Here is a 24,153-nt window from a genome sequence, read left to right as displayed (position 1 = left end):
TAGATAATGGGTTATAAACATAAATGAAAACTTTATTCCTATGCTCCAGGAGCCTTCAAACCAGTGGAGGAATTGTTATGCTAAAAAATAGTAGATGTCCCAGGCACGTGGCTCATGACTACAATCCCAACACTTTGGGAAGCCGAGGCACTCAGATTGCTTGAGCCCAAGAGTTTGAGACCAGCTTGGGCAACATGGCAAAATCCCTTCTCTACAAAAAATACAAAAATTAGCAGGGTATGGGGATGAGGTGGGAGGATCCCTTGAGCCTAGGAGGCGGAAGCTACAGTGAGCCAAGATCACACCATTGCACTCCAACCTGGGCAACAGAGTAAGACCCTGTCTCAAATAAAATAAAATAATAAAATAAAATAAAAAGTAAAGTTAAAAATAAAAATAATTGATGATACTTTGAAAATGCAATAACAGGCCGGGCACGGTGGCTCACACCTGTAATCCCAGCACTTTAGGAGGCCAAGGCAGGTGGAGTTCAGGAGCTCACTTGAGTTCAGGAGTTCGAGACCAGCCTGGCCAACATGGTGAAAGCCCATCTCTACTAAAATTAAAAAACATTAGCTGGCATGCTGGCAGGTGCCTGTAATCCCTGCTGCTCAGGAGGCTAAGGCAGGAGCATCGCGGGAGATGGAGGTTCCAATGAGCTGAGATCGCACCACTGCACTGCAGCCTGGGTGACAAGAGCAAAACTTCATAGAACGAAGGAAAAGAAGGAAGGAAGGAAGGGAGGGAGGGAGGGAGGGAGGGAGGGAGGGAGGGAGGGAGGGAGGGAAAGAACAAGGTTGGGAAGAAAGGGGAGGAAATAAAGTAGGAGAAATTGACAAGGGCCATAGTATGTGGAGCTTTCTATGTCACACTTAGGAGCATGGACATAATTCTTTGGCACAAGAGAGCCAAAAAGGAGTTTAGGCAGGAAGCAACATGATCCGCCTTATGATTTAGGATTATCCCTTTGGTGACAATGTGGAAGATGGACTGGAGCAGGGAAAGCCTAAGAGGAAGAAGACCACTCAAGAGACATATGTAATAAACCAGGGGAAAAATCAACAAGAGCTTGAAATAAGGAAGAGGCATTAGCGATAAATAAAGGAGGTACATTCCATAGATATTTTGGGAGGAGAATGGATATGGCATGGTGATCGATTGAGGATAGAGAGAACGCAGAAACACAGATTGTGGCCATTGTCCCCAAACTAGTAATTATGTGGACACTTTTTCCGATTCATTGGAATGAGCAGGAAAGTTCAAGAAAGAAAGTGTGGGGAAAAGGATTAGGTCTGAAGGGAAGCTTAATGAGAAGAAGTGGTTAAACTTGGTTTGCACCTGTTATTGTCAAAGAGCTTTTGGGAAATCAAGTGGAGAAAGCATTCGGATATATGGGTCTAGAGCAAAAGAGAAGAATTTCAGAAAGATATACAGCTTCGGAAGGAGTTCTAAGAGGAAGAAAAGAAGCAGCAATGATCAATTTTAATAGAACCTGGAAAAACAAAGATGGATAAGTGTCTACTGGAAGACTGAGTGGTCATTACTCACATTGACACTGTTAAAATAGAGGGGAAAAAAAAAAAAACAAGTAAAGTTGAAGAATTTGCACCCTGAAAATTGCACCTACCCAGTAATGAATGACAACTATGAGTTCATCTCCATGCAACACACTTCTCCATTGTCCCTATTCTCTATGACAAACAAGTCACAGCAGTGAGACAGTCCTCTCAGATATAACTTGGAGCCCAAGGACACTATCATTACATGGGTCCAATGCAAACAAGCTTGGGCAATATCTCTGTGTCATATAATCTAAAGGCAAGAACGGAGCTGGAATCACGAATGGTTTGCGTTTACACACTGCCGGAACGCTCACCGTTTCTATTCTACACTCCTCTTCACCCCTCTTAAAGTGAGAGTAGCAAGGAACCAGGAAGACAAAGAAGAGGCCACACAGGGGTGCATGACTTTCAGCACGGTGACCCTGCTATCTAGTAAATGTGGCCCAACCCAGTGGCTCCAAATTGGGATGAGCAAATTGTATTCCCTTTTCTTGGGCAGCAACTAGGATGGAGAAGTGCAAAGAGAGAGAGGAAGGGTGAAAAGCATTGCTGACTGTCAGGCAGACTCAGAAGGGGCTATGACCGATCCTGCAACGGAGACTGCTTTCTTTACGTTGTTTAAATCTTTGTTTAAATTAGGCAAAAATCCTTTTACATTCACTTTTATGAAAGAAAGCAGGTTATGTTAATAGTGTGGCTGACACGAGTTCCATCTGTGCTTTCGTGACATTAACTCATAGAATAATGACACCGGATTTCTAGTTTGTTGAGAGTTTGTGGATGACCCCTACCACGATATTCTTAGCCCCTAGAGGTTCCAGACCATATCTGCTTTATCTTTATATTCCTTAGAGTGCTAGAACACAGTCCGTGCTTAATAAATATTTCTGGAATGGAAAGAAATTGAAAGGCTGAGGCTGCATTTCTTAAATAGGTAATTCTTTAAGTAGGTAACTTGATGGTAGATACTTCATTCTCCCTACTGCAGTCAAGCTCTTGGAAAGCAGAGGATAAATTTCAGAACAGAGTTCACCAAGAAGGTTCATAAGGGTCTGACTCAGTGTGCAGACCTGCTCTATTGGCTCCAGAGCTGGACTGACCCTTCCTCCCCACCGCCCCCTCCACACACACACAGACACACAGTCTCTTGCATGGGCCTTGTGGGTGCTGGGAGTAACTGGGGGTTTTAGAGAGTTCAAGGTGGAAAGGAGAGAAAGCAGGATGCAATTAGAAAGCATCTCTACATTACCATTTCTGGTCAAATTGACTAAAGAATCTTAGAAATAAAAAAATACTAAATCTTCCATGCTACTGTTAGGTTGTGATTTCATTGCTTTTTCTATGTAAAAAGTCAACCTTGCACTTAAAATCACATTTATAATTTTGCATTCATTTTTTAAAGAACCCTCAAATTTTATGAGACTCCTGGCTGACCTATAGTGTTTTAATACATTTTTTAAAATTACAGATAGTTCTTTTTTTTTTTTTTTTTTTTTTTAGAGACAGAGTCTGGCTTTGTCATCCAGGCTGGAGTGCAGTGGCGTGATCTTGGCTCACTGCAACCTCTACCTCCCAGGTTCAAGCAATTCTCCTGCCTCAGCCTCCCAAGTGATTTTTATATTTTTAGTAGAGACCGGATTTCACCATATTGGTCAGGCTGGTCTCGAACTCCTGACCTTGTGATCCACCCACCTCAACCTCCCAAAGTGCTGGGATTACAGGCATGAGCCACCGCGCCCGGCCTAGTTGTTCATATTTTTAAAAGCCAATACCTTTAACATTACAACCTGGATTTCCAGTGTCTTTGAACAGTAAAGGAGTATAGCAATGAGGGCCTGTGTTCCTTCCCTCATGGCTACAGTCACCTAGAGCTAGATCATGGCTGCCCTCCTTGGATGAGCCATCTGCTGTCCAGCTGGTTTCAGGAATCCCCCTTCTGCCTACATTTTCTCTTACCTCTGGGTCACTCGACTCATTTGAGTTTGCAAACCTGTCTCTCTATGCATGCCTGCCAGGCACTTGCCACAGTGACTTGCTCACAACCCTAAATGCATTTGCTTTTCCTTTTTCTTTTTTTGAGACAAGGTCTCACTCTGTCACCCAGGCTGGAGTGCAGTGACACAATCATGGCTCACTGCAGCCTCAACTTCCTGGGCTCAGGTGATTATGTGATTCTCCCACCTCAGCTTCCCATGTAGCTGGGACTACAGGCATGTGCCACCACGCCTGACTTGTGTGTGTGTGTGTGTGTGTGTGTGTGTGTGTGTGTGTGTGTGTTTAGTAGAGATGGGGTTTCATCATGTTTCCCAGGCTGCTCTCAAACTCCTGGGCTCAAGTGATCCACCTGCCTTGATCTCCCGAAGTGCTGGGATTACAGGTGTGAGCCACCATGCCTGGCCCCCTAAATGCATCTTAAATGAACTAATGAAAGATGAACAAATGCTTCCCTGAAGTTACTTATTCACCGATGTGTGAGAGAGAAAAAGAGAAAATAGACAAGAGGTGATACTGGAAAGAGGTCCTAAGAACTGTTCATGAGATCCATTCACACGATAATGACCTTGGTGGGGGAAGGGGATTTGCTAAGAGAGGACCACAGGGAGAATTCGAGGTCCTGAGGCCAACATAGGTGAGCTGTCCCTCTGCTTACCACACTGTCCCCTGTCTGTGACCCAGCCACTGACCTCATGGTGCTCCTAGGAAAGGAGATGTGTAAGGGGTCAAGATTTAAGCTAATGACTCTGCACTGTACTTTGGACTCACACCAATGGACATAATCACTTCCATTGTGGCTGAAGGCTGAGGACCACAGCTTCAGAAGGCAGAATTGAAAGGTGACCTCTCAATGAGCTATCCCCTTGGATAATCTTCTCCTCTTCAATATGGGAGAGAGCAGTGACTGTGATGGAGGCACTGTTATGATTAGTTACATTATTTGGCAAAGATGAAGAGGTTTTTCAGACATAATTAAAGTTCCTAATTACTATGACTTTGGATTAAAAGAAAGATGATCCTGGGTGAGCCTGACCTAATCAGGTGAACCCTTTAAAAGAGGACATTCTCAGCCAGGCGTGGTGGCTAACGCCTGTAATCCCAACACTCTGGGAGGCCAAGGAGGGCAGATCACCTGAGGTCGGGAGTTCGAGACCAGCCTGACCAACATGGAGAAACCCCTTCTCTACTAAAAATGCAAAAATTAGCCAGGGGTGGTGGCACATGCCTGTAATCTCAGCTACTCAGGAGGCTGAGGCAGGAGAATCGCTTGAGCTAGGGTGGCGGAGGTTGCAGTGAGCCGAGATTGCGCCATTACACTCCAGCCTGGGCAACAAGAGTGAAACTCCGGCTCAGAAAAGGAAAAAAGAAAAAAAAAAAAAGACATTCTCCTGCTGGCCTTGGAAAAAAAGCCAGCCATTGTGAGTTCTAACACTGCAAACACCTGAATTCTATCAACAACCAGTAAGCTCGGAGGGGGACACAGAGCTTCTCATGGGACTACCACCCCAGCCAGCGCCTTGAGTGCAGCATTGTTAGACCCTAAGCAGAGGTCCCAGATAATCCATGCCTGGACTCCTGACCATGAAAACTGTGAGATAGTAAATAGGTGCATTGTTTTAAGCTGCTGAATGTCTAGCAACTTATTACACAGGTAACTAACAGCAAAGGAGAGAAAGATAAAATGAAGGGGAAGGAGACAGAATTGCTTGGAATCTTCATGAGTGATCGGAGGTGGTTGGGGCAAGGGAAGTAAAAAGAAGGGTCCAAAACACACCAGGTCCAGGCACGGTGCCTTATACCTGTAATCCCAGTGCTTTGGGAGGCCAAGGCAGGCGGATCACCTGAGCTCAGGAGTTCAAGACCAGCTTGGTTGGTCTTGATGGAGTGAAGTCCCATCTCTACTAAATATACAAAATTATCTGGGCTCAGTGGCACGCATCTATAATCCCAGCTACTCGGGAGGCTGAGGCAGGGAGAGTCTCTTGAACCCGGGAGGCAAGGTTGCAGTGAGCCCAGATCGCACCACTGTACTCCAGCCTGTGTAACAGAGCAAGACTCTGTCTCAAAATAATAAAAAAATAAAACACACCAAGAAGAATTGTTCTGGGCACCCCACATGTATTGTTTCATTTAAACATCCCAACTCTTCCCGGAAGTCAATATTTCTAACTCCATTTTATAGATAAGACGTTGAGCATCCCAGAGAACCCCAGTACTTCACTCCAAAGTACAGGGGTATCCTGATTCAAAGATCTTTCTCACACTGGAGGCTCATGTCTTGCCTCTGCGTCACACCACGGGCTTACTCCAGGCCCCAGGAAAGAAGGCCATGGAGTAGCCTGGCAAGGGGAACACACTCCAAGGTGGTGACATTGCAGGACAGAGCCTGGCGGCATGCCACTGCTGCATTAGCCCTGCTGCTTCTGAGCACAGCAGCTTAGGAGTTTCGTTTTCCTTGGGAACATCTTCTCCAGAGTCCATCCCTCTCCATTTTTTTTTTTTTTTTTTTAAACCAAAAGTGCTTGGCTAGAGAGGAGAAATGATGAACTTCTATATGAGCATATTTATAACCATAGATGTTCCAAGCCATAGGGGGTGTAAATTTCAGGACCTATGTCAGTAACTCCACACTGTGGTGGGAAAATTGAGGGGGTCTGTGGTTACTGGCATTTCCCAAACTCACTGAAAAAAAGAAACTGTGCTTCCCTACACACGCACATACACGTGCACACACACACACACACACTCCACACATACACACGCACACTCCCAGGCCTGCAGAGAGAAAAAACAACCTACTCCTGGCCAACTCATCTAGGTCATGCAGACCCTACATTCAATGCTGGCTTCAGCTAATTTCACCCCAACTTGCACTGAAAAAATAATTCTCTGCCAAGTTGCCATGTATCTCTTCTCAGCCCCAAAGCCTTCGGGATAAAAATCTGTTTGGCGTTTTCTTTTTTCTTTTTTTAATGTTGCTCAAAATAGTTTTCCCTGCTCAGATAATTTTGCAATATTCCTTATCCCACCAATCTCTTCCCCGCAGAGTACCTCCCTGCCACACACATCTCAAAGCCGGTTCGGAGCCCTTCCAGACTCCTGTGTGCACCCGTTCCCAAACCTCCCTCCACTGAAGACCAGGGGGCTAGGGGTTGACTGAAGACCAGGAGAGGTAGAAGAGAAAGAAAGAGCTCAGGCGGAATCATGCCCTCTCCCCCCATGTTCATGTCCTAATCCCAGGAATCTGTGAATAGGTTACATTATACGGCAAAGGGAATCCAGGCAGTAGATGAGATTAGGGAGGATAATAAACTGACTTTATGATAGAGTTTATTTTTGCAGTAAGGTGAATGTAGAAGAGGGAAGCAGAAGGTGGGGAAGGGAGCGTTAAAGCAATAAGATGCAATAAGAACTTGACCCATGATTGCTGGCTTCGAAAATGGTGGAAGGGGCCACGAGCCAAGAACTCGGGCAGCCTCTAGAAGCTGGAAAAAGTGAGGAAATCGATTTTCCCCTAGAGCCTCCAGAAACGGATGCAGCCCTGTCGACACCTTGATTTTGACCCACTGAGACCCACTTTGGACTTCTGACCTCCATAACGGCAGGATAATAAATGTGTGTTGTTTTAAGCCACTAAATTCGTGGTAATTTGTTATAGCAGGAATGGGAAAATGATGTTACATAACCGCTGAGATGCTCCTGCACCCCAAATCAGCCTAGAGTCAGGCGCCTAGGCCAGGACTAGATCCCCAAAGGGAACATGGATGGATCGTTCTTCCTCGTCTTTGACACATCAGCAAGAAGGTGTCTATCCCTGAAGACCTTATTTACGAAAACGACCCACTCAGATCCAGAGAGTAAGCTCAAGGGTTAACCCCTCTAATGTGTTTTCAGCAACAGGGCATGGGGCAGAGGCCGGGACTCAGGACATTAGAGGTTGTCCCCATGAGCTATTGTCACCTCGGGTCTCCATCTGCCACCGACTGATTTTTTAAGGACTCACAGTAGAGACATAGGCAGGCTTGTGTGTAATAGACGACGGCCAGGGCCCACGTGCATATGAAGTTGCAAATAAACCCTAATTATATACGTATATAGAGTGGTTTTTATGTTCTGAGCCACCAACTATTAAACCGGCTTCTTGAGAGATGGGTCTTTGTTTTATTTCATTGATCCATGTGCCTGTAACACCTCGGCCAGATGCACAAGTAACTCTGGGTCGGTTACGGAATGGATTTTCCCCTAACGACAGATTCATTCGTAGGCAGAGTTCTTGAGCCTTCCCAAGCTAAGCCCAATCCGAGGTCTGACTTGCCCCCTGCTCCGGAGCCCCTCCCTGTTTAGAGCCCGGTAAGTTTTTCACTCCGACCCAGGTATCTTTTCCCATTCCCTCGGGGTTGTGAGGTGTGAGCGCTGTGTCGCAGCTGGATCTCCAGATGCACCGAGTCACATTTGTCTCCCAAAAAAGCATATCCTAGAAAAATGAAAGTCTTTCCATTTTCCCCGTGGAAAGTCATCTAAGTCCCGTATTGGAGCTGCGAGATACAAAATCGTCTCTGCCAGTGCCCTGAGCCCCCTCCAACCCAGGGGAATGCGTGGGCTCCGGTCCGTCGGAAGCTTTTCTTCTGAGGGGTCCAGCTTATTTCCAAATTGCCCCGAGCGAGCCGTCCCGCCGGCGCGCACGCCCTTTCGCGCAGCCTTTGAAGCCTGCTGGCGGGAGATCCCGGCCGCTTCCCTTTTGCAGGCAGAAGCCCGGCCGGGGAAGCCCCGGCTGCGCACGCCCATCCCCAGGCCCTCGGAGCTCCCAGCGGCCGCCGCAGCCCCGCGCACCACCTGCAAGCCCCGCGGCGTCGCAGCCCTTCCGTCTTTCCTCTGGGCATCGCTCCTTAGCTCGCGCCCTTCTCCCAGATTCCCGACCCCCGGCCCTGCTCCCGCCCTCTACGCCTCGGCGGCTGCTGGGCCCGCTGCAAAGAGTTAAGAGCCGGTTCCCGAGACGGCTCCGGCGGCTCCAGGTCCCCAGGCCCCGCTCGCCGCTCCTGATTGGCTGAGCGCCTGTCAGTAGTAAAGAGTATCAGATGGCAAAGTTGGGACCTTCATAAAGGCGTGGTGGCGATTCTCCGCAATCGCCGGCAGCCTATGACATCAGCCAGGAACGCCTGGGATGCCGCTGCTCCTGGCCAACCTCCGAGGAGGAGGAGGGTCCCGCCGGCTAAGAGTTAATTAGCCCCGCACTGCGAGGGGGGAGGCGCCAGTTTTCTGGGGACACTGGCTGCCACTGTACTCCTACCCAGGGGAGCTCACGGAGAGTTGGATGAATTCTGGGTTGTTAGCTGCGGTCAGCTGGGCTCCCGGGAGCCTGTTGCTGGTGGAGAACAGGGGGCGCCTGGCCAAGGGACCAGCGGCTTGCTGAGACTCAACATGACACTCCTGGGGTCTGAGCATTCCTTGCTGATTAGGAGCAAGTTCAGATCAGGTAGGGCGAAGGCATTTAGCATTCCTTCTTAAACTTTCCTCTTCTGCAATTCTCAACTCTAGAACTGCTTTCCAATAAATGTTTCAAAGCCTGCCAGGTCTCCCGCAACTTTGTTCCCCAAAAGCACATTGTGGAAGCGAAGAATTTTATTTGACTTTGGGGGCCTTTCGTGTCTTCCGTTGTAAGTGCTTTGGGTGGTTGAGTGTGGTTGTTCATCTGTGAAAAGGCCAATCCTTTTATTTTATTTTATCTTATTTTATCTGCATCTATGAATAGAAATTTTGGAGGGGTACATTCGGAGGGAGCAACTTTGGAAATGAACAAATAAGGGATTTCAAGTTTGGAAGCTGCGTAGTATCAGTTATAATCGCTGAGAAGATGAACCTGATGTTGTGTGTTAGGTACAGGGGTCACTTAAAATGTAGCTAATCCAAACAAATGTATTTCCCAAAAAAAGTCACTTGGGGGAAGTAAAAATAGCAAATTTGGAGCACACCAAGTATTTAAAATGACATCACTGTAGGAAAAAAAAGAAAGCCCAGTGCCACAAATATTTTTTCCCAAACCATCTGATATTTATAAATAGAGAATTTCCCCTAAAATTTCTGTGTTAGTGGCACATGGAGAAACTTCTCAAAGGACGCTGAGTGGAGGTGAGTGGAAGGGAGAGACGGGAGCTCTGACCGCTTCTCCAGAGGGCTGGTACACGCGCCCATGGAAGGTGTCTGTGTGGGTCTCCACGTTTGGACAAAGCAACACTTGACTTCTGAAGTTATTTTTCAGTAGCTCTGTGTATAATGTTGATTTTAGAAAACTGGTTAACAACACACTCAATAATGTAGGACTTCTACTTAGATTGATTACTTTTATGAGAACTCCGATGTGAGCATTAGACATAACAGGTGTGAGAAAGATGCTGGCATAGTTTGCTAAGCTAAGTTTCCTTAGCCCTTCTACATTGGGGCCAACTCAATTGTTTCCCTTGGGATGGATGGTTCAAAAAGGAAAAATGTAGATGCTGGGAGGTAAGGTTCATCTATGACTTTCTTAGATGCCCTTGGTTTTTAGACGCCTGTGGGGTCAGCTGGAGATTTTCTTAGGATCTTCACTGTTGACGCAAGTTGAAAACTCAAGAGCTTAGGCGGTCACAAGCCTCACTGCCCCTGAAGCTCTGGGATGAGTCTGCCAGCCACCGGGGTCAGCAGTGGATTAAGTCCTTCCTTTCCTTTTCATGGTGAGGTGAGGCAGTTGATCTATTAATTAGCTAGAGACCTCACCACTGCGTTGTATTTGGTCAAAACTGTAAGGCAACACTGCCACCTTTCTGAAGAAGAGAGGATGTAGATTTGTTTTGTATGAAGCTGCGTTCAAATGCTTACTGGCCAGTTTAAATGTGGAGGGTCTGGTGGTGCTGGTTTTTCTCTAACAGGATTTGGTGATATACTTGATAGTAGACTTGCAAAATGCTCATCAATCTCTCCTTCAGCTAAAGCGCAGTGGAGAGGGAAGACAATTTTTGCAACAGTCCCAACTTCCATCTCAGTGGATTTGTGGAGTCCTGGTGTCTCCTAAGTAGACCCTGAAGACCCTGATCCTGGAGTTTCAGAGAATTCCAGCCTCACTTTTTTTAAAGTTGTGCAGGCCCTTGTGTCATAAGGAAAGGTAGCTTCGGGAAAACATGATATCAAAGCAGACGCGGGCATCCTTAATCCTCCCGTCGTTGATAAACAGGGAATCTGGAGTCTGAGATGCAAGCATTGATAGTCTCTTGACAGACAGGAGGAAAAAAAAAACAAATGGAATGTAAAACTTAGAAAATGTCATGTTTGAATGGTGGTTATTCTTTCCGGAGGTAATTACTCCTACAGCTGTGCCAGCACTGAGGTGGAGGCATGCTAACGAGAGGGTCTCTCCTTAAGAGAATGCCTTTTATTTTGTCACCAACAATGAACAAGGGCCTTGACTTTATTCTGATTTCTCTCTTTTGCTGTTTTCCCTTCTCCTTCATCATCTTCTTCTCCTCCTCCTCTTTCAGAAACAGCTCAAACTGTAAACTCATAAAACTGTTTCTCACTGTGAATATTTGCTCTGATAGTAGATCGTGGTATTATGTATTCCGTTAAACATATTTCAAAAAATAAATGCAACAGAATGGTTCTGTGATTACAGCAAGAGACTCGCTGTGACAGGGTTTGTTTTTAAGTGAGGAGATAACTGCTTTTACTCTCAAATCGTCATCGATGTCAACCATGGCCGACCAACTTTCTATAAGCTGTATTTGAGTGACCCCGTGATTAAGGACGAAATTATGCTACAGCAGCAGGAAGCTCTGAAAGTTTACATGTATGAACATGTTTAGTGACATAAACTCATTTGAGAAGCCAAAGGGTGTCCTGGTTGAGTGGGTGGGTCTTGGGGACCAGACTAGCTGGGTTTTTAATAGTCGTCTCTACTTATTAGCTACATGATCCTGAATGTTAGGTAAATTACATAATTCTCTGTGCCTCAACTTGCCTCACCTGAATAATGAGGATGACTATAGGGTCATTGTGAGAATTAAATGTGAAGTAGAGAACTTCGAAAATGCCCAGCCCTCAGAAGGCTCCTACAAAATATTTTTCTATTATTAATATTGAAGTGCAGTTGGACCCCCAGTTGGTCACTTTCTCTAAGTCTCAGTTATCTAATAGGTAAATGCTGAGATTGGATTATGCAATGTCTTAGACCCCTTTGGTAACATTTTATCATTCTCTGAAAACATGTAAAAATTGGCTGAGAACAAGTGTAGCTGTGACTGCGCTGTATGGCAATTGTGCATGAAGGAGAGGCAGTTTACATGAATGGAATCATTTGTGCTGATTTTAAACTAACTGCATTTTTACAGTTTTTAATCTTATGTTGTTTATTCAATATCTAATCAGTGTCACTATCAGCAGTTCTCTTCAATATCAATTCTTGTGTCCTACAAAACACACAGGGAGGTACGTATGTGTGCCACACACAGACACACACAGCCCTCGAACACAAAGGATTGGAAGTGGAGAGAGAGGTCCGTGAATGGATGTTGCTTCTAAAGAATCATTGTGTTTCTTTTGCTTCTCTCTCTCTCTCTTTCCCACTTCCCCATCTTAAACCGCCCAAACAGAGGCAAAGTCTGGCAACTGCCATGACCTTGACCCCACTCCCACAAATATAAACTTGTTCAGTTTAGCAAATAAAAATACAGAATGCCCAGTTCAGTGTGAATTTCCAAGCAATAATGATTAATTTTTACTATATAGCAGTACTTGGGACATACTTTTCTCTGAAATCCAAATTTCACTGGGCCCTCTGTATTCTTTTTGGCAACCCTACCTACAGTCTGAGTGGTCTTTGATAAACACTTTCTGCTACCCCATCCAATATCCTATCAAGCTCTTGAGATTCTCTGGATTCCCAAGGACTCCTCAAAATGCAAAACTTGTGTTTTAGGCATGAAAGGAGAGAACTCCAAGTGGGGAGGGGGTACCATGAGAATGAACCCTAGGTCCTCTGGAGTACAGCCAGGTTATGGGTGAGGAAGAACGTGGGAGCTTCACCTCCGGTCTCTGGTCGTCTGGGAAGGTGGAAGGTAAGCTCAGCAGGCAGGCCGGTGCACAGGCAGCAGAGTATCCAGGGGTTGTAACTGTAGTTAAAAGAAGGCAAGGAACACGCAAAGCAGGCACTCGTGAGGCTGTGGCTGAACTCAGGTAGTGCGACCCACCCCACTGTGTTCTTCTACTCCAATAGACTCAGGATCAGGCCTCTGGTGCCTATTACTGGTTGCTTGTCCTTTCAGAGAGGGACATCTCAGCAGGAACCTGCAGTCATCTCTCTCTGTCGTTTCTCTATTCTCCATCCTTCAGACAACCTAAAATGACGACTGATTCCTACTTTAAGCTAAATCCTCAATACCTCTGGCACTGAATTTTCTCTCTCGGGATTTGAGGTTAGCCTAAGAGGTCGGCCCCTGAGATTTTTATCATTATGGACACTATTGAAGACATTTTCACCATGAGCTTGAGAGAAGCCCAGACTATCTACCTTCATTAGCAATTAGTTTTCTCATTTAGAACAAATAATTTAACCTACAAGAGTGCCTTTCCCATGATCTGTAATATTTATGTATGTATATATAATTTAATTCACCTTTTTAGACCTCATTTTTACCTTCTACAAAATGGAGGGTTTTGACTGGTTCATATTTCAAGTTGCTTTTAGCTGTAAGATTCAATACTTTTCCAAGGGAATGGCCCTAAATATTTTTGTAAATGCTTGATCAAAGCATTACATATGAGAATATAATTTAATGCACCTTTAGAAATGAACATATTTTAATTTCTACATGGAATTTAAAAGTTAAAGGAACATTTGGGGTCTGGCTAAAGCCACCTGCTTGAGACCATTCCTTTCTCCTCAAATTCAGCTGTATTCAATTCACTCACAGCCCTCACGCCCTTCCCTCACCATCTTAACCACTACAGCAAGAACCGCAACCCCCACCTTCCCTGCCCTAGTTTTATTCATAGCTCTTATCACCATTGGACAGACTAAACCGTTTTACTTGCTTATTTGCTTATTATTTGTCCATAACGGCAGAAATTATTACTTGTTTGTTTGTGTTTGTTTTTTTTTATTCTCTAGCACCTAACACTGCTGGGCATGGAGAAGGTACCCATTAAATATATGTTGAATAAATATGTTTTATTCTTCCTCCAAAGTCTATTCAAAAACATTAAAAGTAAACAACATAGGTTTACTGTTAGGTGTGTGTTTGTGTGTACTGAAACTAGAACAAAAAGAGAGGAGTGAATATAAATACAAAAGTCAAAGTCATAGCACAGTGGAAGATGCTAAATGAGGAGGTAGGGGTGTAGCCCAAAGGTAAGAACCAGGTTATCCCCATTTTTCTTAGGTTAGTCAGTAGTTGTGTCCATGTGTTGTTAAGCAAATTAATTAAACAAAGGCTCAATGACGATGGTGTGACAGTGTGTCATGAACCAAGGATTGTGATTAATTCAATTCTGTGTACTCAAGGTACTTTAAAAAAAAAAACATATAAATTATTTAAGACCAGGAAGCGTGGCATTTGTCTTTTATCTGCTACAGCATACGACAGAAACAGTTAGCAAGATTGTGTCAAGTTGACTTGAACCAGATTGAATGTGCTCTACTCTAATTGGATTAAATTGAAGAATAACAGAAGCGCAGGGCAGAAGCAAAATGCTCCACCCAGGTTTAGAATTTTACGTGCTTCAAAAAAGCCAAACCTGAATAGGAGATGTTGGAACAGACTGTTTTTCATTTCCTTTATTTTCATCTAATTAGCAAGGCTTCCAGAGCATCTAATGAATGGTGAACGGGTATCCCACATCTCTGTCCAGATCAAGGGGGAGGACCTAGCAGGTGCATTTCACAGGTCTCTGCTTTCCTGGTTCCATTCCTTCTGTCCTGTGGGCCGAGTCACAGTGGGAGCTCATCTGGGACTCTGTGATCTTGGGAACATGTTTATATTCCCAGGGCTCTCTGGGCCTCTGTTTCCACATTGGTAAGATGACTCATGGTCTTCACGTCCTCATACCTCTATGAGGGAAAGATCTTTGTAGAATTATTAAGAGCTTCTTTCTGAAAAGAAAGAAATTAGTGAACTTGTATTCACTATGTGGAAATGGATTACTACTGGATCTGGTGGCATGTGAGTTGCATGAGAGTTCTCGCTTGTGTGTGGAGTAGTTAAAAGTTTTTGATAAACACAAATAGGATTAATAAGAACAACAACAACCATTAGCCCAATAATAGTTTTGCAGCCTTATGATTTTAGCACTTTGAATTTCTATTTTATTAGGCCGATAATGCTTATATGTTTCAGAATAGCTAGTAAGTCAAGCTTTACTTAACGAGATTTGGATCATTATTCTTAGATAAAACAGAAAGAGGTGTCCAATTTTTGTTAAAATAAAATGTATCATTTATCCCCAGAAATTTAGAATAAATAAAACTGTTTTGTGACTTTTATTTTTCCAGAGCATAGCAAAAGGTTCTCTGGAACCAATGAAGGGAGAATAATGTCCTTCTTTTCTCCTGCTGCTGAGGGAAGATAAGTTCTTTCGTTTCACTATTGGAGTACTTCTCTTATGAGTACAATCCCTCTGACTGATTGATGTTTGCTGTATTCAGCTACCTTAGATCACTAGAGAAGAAGTTGAATTCAAAGTGAATTAAGCCACTGTAATATTGTAAAATGTATGTATTGGGTTCTCCTAGCTCTCACTTAGTTTGTGCAGCAATGATTAATGGATACACAGACCCTCAAATACTTAGTATATGTCTTTATCAGCAATCCCTTCTGACACCTCAGTTTGAACTACTGCATTGAGTATCCTCAACTTGTATCTCCTTCCCCTTGGCCTCTTAAGTGGTACAAAAGCATCAATCAATCAGTTAATTCTCATCAAAATGGTCAAGTAACCCCAGGCAATATCCCCATTTCACAGATGATGTGAAATGACCGGAAAATACCCCATAAACTATTTTGCCTTTTGTATTTCCGGAGACACTTTCTTTAGGAAGCCAATCTTGTTTCTTCCTGACTGGTTGCGCTGGTTTTTCAGTCCTGGGTAAAGTTCCACAAGGAACTTTTTGTTATTTGTTTGAGACTTATTGCTCTGTCTGGAGCTTCTAAAAAATGATTCCAAAAAAGTTAAATCCAGAAAATGCTGTTCAACATTAATCGAATGATAGTTCAATTGTTCTCCTCCATACATTTATCTTTATCATTTGTGTTCTCTTTCCATCCTTGTCCAGGTGCATAAAGATTTTTACAATGTGATAATCAGAGTCTATACATAAGTTTATACTCAGCCTTTTTATCAGTTAGTGTAATAGCATAAATATTTTTCAAGAGGCTACATAGCAGCATAGTTTTTGCTTTAAAGACTGTATAATATTCCCCCAAGTGAGTGTATAGTAATTTACTATACTATATTGTATTACTATAGTAATTTACTATACAATATAGTATAGTAATATAAACCTTTTCTACTTGTATTGGAAAATTAAGCCAGTTATAATCTTTATATTATAAATAACATGACTATGAAAATCTGTATGCATAACACTACTGTGAAATCCTTCATGTAAAGAAAGAAAATATTTTCCTTCCTTTGGATTGTTTTGGAAGCTACTCATTATTTAGAGTAAATGCCTAAGTGTGGGAATAATGGATTTGAATATTTGTAAGCTGTAATGGTGCCTAGTGTTTTTGGAGCACTTACAATGTAACAAACTTAACTTTAGGCCTATTTCTATTTGGCGATGAATGCTTGTCCCTACTGTACAACTAACTCAGAGTAACCTTGGGTACTTACCCACTGTTGGCTGGTATCTGATGAGCCTTTCGTACCTTTTCAGTAGAGATTGAACAGGAAAATGAGTAACAGTTGCCTAATGGCTTTGGAAACTTCCATGTGGTCTGCTATTTAGGGACCACCTGTTACCAAATATGACTCATGCCTCATCAAAAGGGAAGAGAAGAGGACTAGGAGTTACTGAACCTATTATCTGTGGGCATGTTTATCATCTCATTTAATCCTTACAAAAATGTGATTATTCCTATCTTAGAGATGAAGAAGCTGAGGCTCAAAGATGTTAGACAACTTGGAGGCCAGGTATAAACATGTTTGTTCCACTGTCCCATGAAGATTATCTTTATTATAACCTACAGCTCCTTTCTTTCTTGCCCCGCCCCACCCCATAACCATACACATGTACTTGACCCAGTAGATTTCATATGCCTCTTTCTGGGCTACAACTCCAGGCATATACCCAATTACTGCTATCGTCTTTGATTTCCTAAATAGTGATTTATCAAGCTAGTTGTTTCTAGTACTTAACCTATAAATTACACATGCCATTCCTACAAAGTCCCAGGGGTTTTAATAAAACTTGACTTTTTAAACCTCAGTTTATTTGAGAAAAAAAATTAAGAAATTTTTGAAAGGCAACAGCAAGAGGAGATTTGCTCTAAGACATCAAACATAGTTATAAAAGAAATATCTAACAGTTAATACCAGAAGTAAAACAATTATTATCAGTGGATCAGAATTGTGTGTATGTGCATGCATATACATATATACATTTATGGATATATGCATAGATTTAACCTCTGATAACAGTGACTGTTCAAATCTACAACAAAATAGGTAATGGATTTGTTGAGAAAATTGACTATCTCTTTGGAAATAAATACTTTGAGATATTTTATAATATACCTTAAAATAAACTCCATATGGATTAAAGAGCTAAGGAAACCTATAAAATATTAGAAGAAAACAGAGGAGAATAATTTTATCATCTCAGAGCAGGACAAGCCTTCCCAAACTTGTGGCCACGGCCAGGTTAGAAATAAAAATGGACATATTTGGTCACTTAAACATTTTAAAATTCCACAGTAAAATATCAAAATAAATTTTAAGTCAAACTGTAAATTGAAAAAAATACTTGAAAATATACATGAGACAAAATTATTAAAAGGACTTATATGAACAATAAGATTTAAAGCAAACAACCTAAGGCAACGACAATTCAAGGGGAAAAATAATCAGTCAGCACATGAAATATACTCAACTCACTAGCATTCAAGAAAATGCAAAGTGAAAGATCTAGATACGATTTTTGTTTGTTTGTTTGTTTTTGAGATGGAGTCTCACTCTGTTGCCCAGGCAGTGGTGCAGTGGTGCGATCTGGGCTCACTGCAAGCTCTGCCTCCCGGGTTCACGCCATTCTCCTGCCTCAACCTCCCAAGGAGCTGGGACTACCGGCGCCCACCACCATGCCCGGCTAATTTTTTGTGTTTTTAGTAGAGACGGAGTCACTGTGTTAGCCAGATGGTCTCGATCTCCTGACCTCATGATCTGCTGGCCTCAGCCTCCCAAAGTGCTGGGATTACAGGCATCAGTCACCATGCCTGGACTACTATTTTTTAGAAACTTCAAATTAACAAAATTTTAAAATGTTTATAATATTGAGTATTGAATAAGCATGAAGACACAGATACACCTATCATGTTAGTGAGCAATCCATACTGTAAAGTCTTAACAGATACAATTTTATTACAGTTTATAATGCCTAACCTAAAAAAGATGGAAACAGCATAAACGTCATCTGTAAGGGAATGAGTCATTAAATTACAATATATTCACAGTGTAGAATACAATAAAACACAATGCAAAGCAAAAATAAATGATAAAATTCTATATGAACTGATGTGAAAAGATCTCCAAAACATATACGTAATTTTTAAAAATTCAGGTTATCAAACAATCCGGCAACATATTTTCATTTATGTTTTTTAAAAAGTATTGGCTGGGCTTGGTGGCTCACACCTGTAATCGCAGCACTTTGGGAGGCCAAGGCAGGCGGATCATGAGGTCAGGGGATTGAGACCATCCTGGGTAACACGGTGAAACCCCGTCTCTACTAAAAGTACAAAAAATTAGCCCGGCATTGGTGGTGCCAGCCTGTAGTCCCAGCTACTCGGAAGGCTGAGGCAGGAGAATTAGTTGAACCCAGGAGGCGGAGGTTGCAGTGAGCCGAGATCGCACCACTGCACTCCAGCCTGGGTGACAGAGCAAGTCTCCATCTCAAAAAATAAATAAGTAAATAAATAGTATTTATATATAAGTACACAGAAAAAAAAAGTTTCAAAGATGTAAGTAGAACTGTTGATTATGGTATCCACAGATACAGACAGCAAGACCTTATCTTTCCTTTGCCATTTGCATCTTTTAAAATAAAACTGTATTCGTGTCTACCTAATTTTTAAATACGCCTAAAACATAAGAAGAAATTGACATCCTAATAGCGGTGGGGGAAAAATAGCATATCTGTAAGTCTTTAATAAAGTAGGCAAAGATTTAAGTGAAGATTTAGAGGATGTGAACACTAAATAATATTTGATGACATATTTTAATCCTCTTACTTGATATAGAATACAATTTTAGACTTAGCACCCTCCCCCTGCACATACACACATGCACACACAGAAAGAAGACCATAAGACAGTAAAAAAAGAAATTTCTTTTAAAAGTTAAAAAACTTTAATCCCAACAAGTTGCGAATTAAAATATACCGAAGGTGCTAAAGCACACGCATGGAAAAAAAAAGCCTGGAAAGACTCATTCTCAAAATGATTAGCTCTGGGTGGTGAGATTATGAGTAATTTTTAAATTTTCTTACGTTCTTTCTTATATTCTTGATTATGATTATCCAGTATCTCCTATACAGAGTATTATTTGTTTTTTAAGATATGGAGTGATGGGGAGCGGGTTAAGGATACTATATTTGCGTAGCAGCTCAATCAGGAGTTGGCTGAGTCCCTGAGAGGTTTAAGTTGTTCTCCAATTCTCATTAATCCTGGATCATGCTCACAACTCAAACTGCAACAAACTACAACAAATGAAACTTGCTTCTCAACTAAGGGACTGAAAACCCACAACTCTGCTATTAATTTTTGTTGGAAAATCTTAATGTATATCTGTGGTATAGGTATGCCATCTGACTGACTTGGTTTCAAATCCTGGCCTCCATCCTTATTGGTCGTATGATATGAACTCGAGTGCATGCCTTCAAGCTCTCAATCTTCTACTTTTCTATGTGTAAATGTGGAAACAAGAATGCCTCCTTCATTGGAAATCTTGGAGGCTTTAGTGGAAAAGTATATAAAAAGTGCTTGACATAGTGCAGGGATGTGCTGATGTACTCGATAAATGGTAGCAATTTTATCCACACATGAATATTAATTATATTTTAATTCACACTATGCAGCCATAAAAAAGAACGAGATCGTGTTCTTTGCAGGGACATGAATGGAGCTGGAGGCCATTTTCTTTAGCAAACTAATGCAAGAACAGACAACCAGATACCACATGTTCTCACTTACAAGTGGGAGCTCAATGATGAGAACACATGGACCCACAGAGGGGAACGACACATACTGGGGCCTGTTGGAGGGTGGAGGGTGGGAGGAGGGAGAGGATCAGAAAAAATAACTAATGGGTACTAGGCTTAATACCTCGGTGATGAAATAATCTGTACAACAAACCCCCATGACACACATTTACCTATGTAACAAACCTGCACATCCTGCACATGTGCCCCTAAACTTAAAAGTTAAAAAAGTGTATATTATCAATGTTTATATCAATATGCTATGATATGTTAATTTACAATGTTTTAAAATGATTTGTTATAATAAGATATCATATTGATTCTAAATTAACAACGACCAGCCTCTCATGAATTTCTCTTAAGATTCGCTGCCCGGCCGGGCGCGGTGGCTCAAGCCTGTAATCCCAGCACTTTGGGAGGCCGAGACAGGCGGATCACGAGGTCAGGAGATCGAAACCATCATGGCTAACGCGGGGAAACCCCGTCTCTACTAAAAAATACAAAAAACTAGCTGGGCGAGGTGGCGGGCGCCTGTAGTCCCAGCTACTCGGGAGGCTGAGGCAGGAGAATGGCGTGAACCCGGGAGGCGGAGCTTGCAGTGAGCTGAGATCCGGCCACTGCACTCCAGCCTGGGCGACAAAGCTAGACTCCATCTCAAAAAAAAAAAAAAGATTCGCTGCCCAGTCATTATCATTTCTCTTTCTTTCTTTCTTTCTTTCTTTTTTTTTTTGAGATGGAGTCTCACTCTGTCCCCAGGCTGGAGTGCAGTGGCACTATCTCGGCTCACTGCAACCTCTGCCTCGCAGGTTCCAGCGATTCTCCTGCCTCAGCCTCCCTAGTAGCTGGGATTACAGGCACGCACCACCATGTCTGGCTAAGTTTTGTATTTTTAGTAGAGGCAGGGTTTCACCGTGTTGGCCAGGATGGTCTCGATCTCCTGACCTCGTGATTTGCCTGCCTCAGCCTCCCAAAGTGCTGATATTACAGGCATGTGCCACCGTGCCCAGCCTATCATTTCTTTTTACCCTAGATTGTGCTTAAGAGTTATGAAGGTAATTATTGTCGTTATATAACTTATATTGTATTTTGCAAAGTGTTTTATGTATCTATCATCACTTATTTTTTTCCTTTCCAAAAAAAAACTGAAAAGGCATAATAATTATACTTATTCTCCAGTGAGGTGTGGTTTTTATTCTGGATCTGGTCCTTTGATGCCTCTGAAGACAGTGCCAAGCCTTGTCTGGGTCTCAGCAAGATCGCTACATGCTATGAGGACCAGCAAAGGCTCATGGCTGAGCCCAGATCCTCTTCTCTGATAATTGAGAATGCTGTTCTGTCTAAATATAAAACCAAAGAGAGAGAGCTGGAGAGAGATCTAGAGAACAAAGTTTTGAGGATAGACAGCTGGGGGCAGGCTTCCAAATTATAGCACCTCATATTTCTTTGATGTATTCAAAAAAGATCATATTCATTAATATTTTTATTTATTATTATTATTATTATTATTTGAGACTGAGTCTCACTCTGTCACCCAGGCTGGAGTGCACGATCTCGACTCACTGCAAGCTCTGCCTCCCGAATTCACGCCATTCTCCTGCCTCAGCCTCCCGAGTAGCTGGGATTACAGGCACGCGTCGCCATGCCTAGCTAATGTTTGGTTTGTTGTTGTTGTTGTTGTTGTTTGAGATGGAGTCTCTCTCTGTTGCCCAAACTGGAGTGCAGTGGTGCCATCTTGGCTCACTGCAAGCTCTGCTTCCCGGGTTCAGGCCATTCTCCTGCCTCAGCCTCCCAAGTAGCTGGGACTACAGGCGCCCACCACCACGCCCCGCTAATTTTTTGTATTTTTTTAGTAGAGACGGGGTTTCACCGTGTTAGCCAGGATGGTCTCGATCTCCTGACCTCGTGATAATTTTTCTACCAATTCTGTAAGATTACAAGTTTGATTGTACACATGAGGTTACTGAGTTTCCAGAGACATTAAGAAATTGGCCCAAGGTCACCCAATAGATTCAGACCTAGAACTCTCATCTCAGGGCTTACAAAATCAAATTTACCACATGGTCCCCCAGAGAAATGGGCAGCCCAGGGGAATATGGTCTTTTCAGATAGGCAGATGCCTGGCATTTAACCCATTTCCTCTCTCAACCTCACAGTCCGTCTGCTTAAAGCTTTTTAAATTTATTTTTTATTTTTTTTAAACATGGTAGCCATCTGCACTGGCTTCAAGATTGAAAGAATGAGATGAGAAGGAGAGATGGAAAATTCAGCAAGTGTAACTCAGGGTTGGCTGGGAGAGGAGGACAGAATGAGGCATAGGGATAGCAAAGGAATCCTTGGCTTAGTAGAAATGCAGCCTTCACAAAGGATTGTGTTGTTAACACATAGATTAGAACCTGGCACTAGAGAACGTCCCAGAGACAGAAAGTATTCTCAAGCGTCATGTTTCGTTGTTTCAAAACCTCGTGTCTAACAGTAGAGCCAGGATTATTTTCTAACATTTAAAGAATGGTTCATAGACCTATATTTAGATATATGTATAAGCATATGTTTGTATATGATATCTAACATATAGATAGTATGAGAGAGTTAAAGATTTATCTTTGAACATGCTCTTTGCAATGATATATATGCTACAGTAAAACTGAGGGAAAACTGGAGATGCTTAACAAAAAGAAAATATTTAAATACATCAAAAATGGGATTTACCATGCGCATTAAATGTGGTGTTTTCAAAGGATCATGAGATGCAAAGCTGTTTACAATGCAAGAAGGAGGTTTCAGAGTTGCATGTGATACGATCCCAATTCTTGAGAACTTGTAGGGTAGGTAGGTGCCCTTTTATATGTATGTTCAGGCATATGAATCAGAAGAAAAAAGGCAAAGTATTAGCAGATGCTGCTTATCTCTGCAGACTTGAATTCCTATTAATTTTGCCTTTCATCCTGAAACTTTTATACATTTTTCAAATTTTCTATAATGAACATGCACTTGTTTTATAGTCAGAAAAGGTAATATATGCTTTAAACGCTATAATAGAATAGTATATATCACAAGCTTAACTTAGGCTCTCAAAAGAACTTAAACCTATATTCAAGAACCACAGCCCCATGGAATGAAGACTCTTTATTTTAGAAGAACTGCTTTGCCTCATAAAATACACCCTTTCTTCCAAACTCTAATTCCCCTAACTCTTATTCAGCTACTTAGTGGATACCCACGGTTAACCTCGTTAATCTTCATGTGGTAATTTACTAGGGCTAAAGGGCTCTTAATTTGACCACTATAATTACCCTAGAGGTGAGTATAATGATGTCCCTCTTACAGGGATGGGAAACTAAGGTACAGAAAGGGGAATGACCTGCCCAAATTGACACATACAGTATGGTGAAAGAGCACTTGAACTCAGATCTCCTGGCACTAAATCTTGTGGCCTCTCTCGATGAACAAGTGAACACCAGAAGGCGTAAATCTGAGTCCCTTTGTCTCAGGCATCTCTGCAGCAATAGCTTTCAAGGAACGCGGGTCAAATGGCAGGTCCTTTTCCCGGAGGCCCCTCCCGCCGGCCCCGGGCGTGTGTGCACGCTGTCTGCTTAATTCGCTCATGGCTCTGTGCCACAGAATACATAAACAAGTGGGGAAAGCCTCAGAGAGGAATCTTGGTGCCCAAATGGAGCAATTTGTCTTCTGCAATTATTGTTTGAAATTGTTTATATCAGTTGCCGAGTTTCTGTTCTGTACTTCAGGGACCTGTTTGTGATGGAAGGAAAATTTCCCCGCCGCGGAACAGCCATGCTAGCTGGACACTTGCAGTGACAGTGTTGTCAGCTGCTTCCCAGTCCTCCCTGACTTAGAGAGGGGTTTGATGAGGTTCCCTACACCCCAACAGAGCACCCCAGGGACTCTCTGATGCTCACATGCCTGCTGCATGTGCTAACTAATTTAATCCTCACAACAATCCTGTAAGGAGGTACCGTTGTTCCAGTCCTCCCATCCATAGAAGAAGAAACCAAGCCCCCAGCACTGAAGGAACTGTCACAAAATCCCATGCCTTGTAAATGGAAAAGCTGGGGCTTGGTCTCACGCACCTTTGGTTTGTAAGTCCATGCTTGTGACTGCTACCCTGTAATGCTTCTCACAAGCACCCAAACCAGTAAGAGC

The 24,153-nt window shown here is 42.7% G+C and overlaps 1 protein-coding gene across 4 annotated transcripts in view; it reads left to right on the top strand.

Annotated features, from left to right (window-relative positions):
* MYOCD (myocardin) overlaps nucleotides 1-24,153 on the top strand; it is a 221,284-nt gene that overhangs the window by 109,934 nt on the left and 87,197 nt on the right. Inside the window, exon 1 of one of the 4 annotated variants that reach the window (XM_050765607.1) lies at nucleotides 8,679-9,030. The exons of 2 other annotated variants lie outside the window; for them this stretch is intronic. In XM_050765607.1, coding sequence (XP_050621564.1) covers nucleotides 8,976-9,030 — 55 coding nt within the window. In that variant the 5' untranslated portion in view covers nucleotides 8,679-8,975. Of the gene's footprint in view, nucleotides 1-8,678; nucleotides 9,031-24,153 lie in introns of those variants that run through there. One more of the 4 variants, XM_050765609.1, reaches the window with a different exon arrangement.

Source organism: Macaca thibetana, chromosome 16, assembly GCF_024542745.1.
Source record: "Macaca thibetana thibetana isolate TM-01 chromosome 16, ASM2454274v1, whole genome shotgun sequence".
NCBI classification, from domain to species: domain Eukaryota; kingdom Metazoa; phylum Chordata; class Mammalia; order Primates; family Cercopithecidae; genus Macaca; species Macaca thibetana.
The sequence above is the reverse complement of the archived record's forward strand: the minus strand, read 5'-3'. Positions and strand labels throughout refer to the sequence as shown.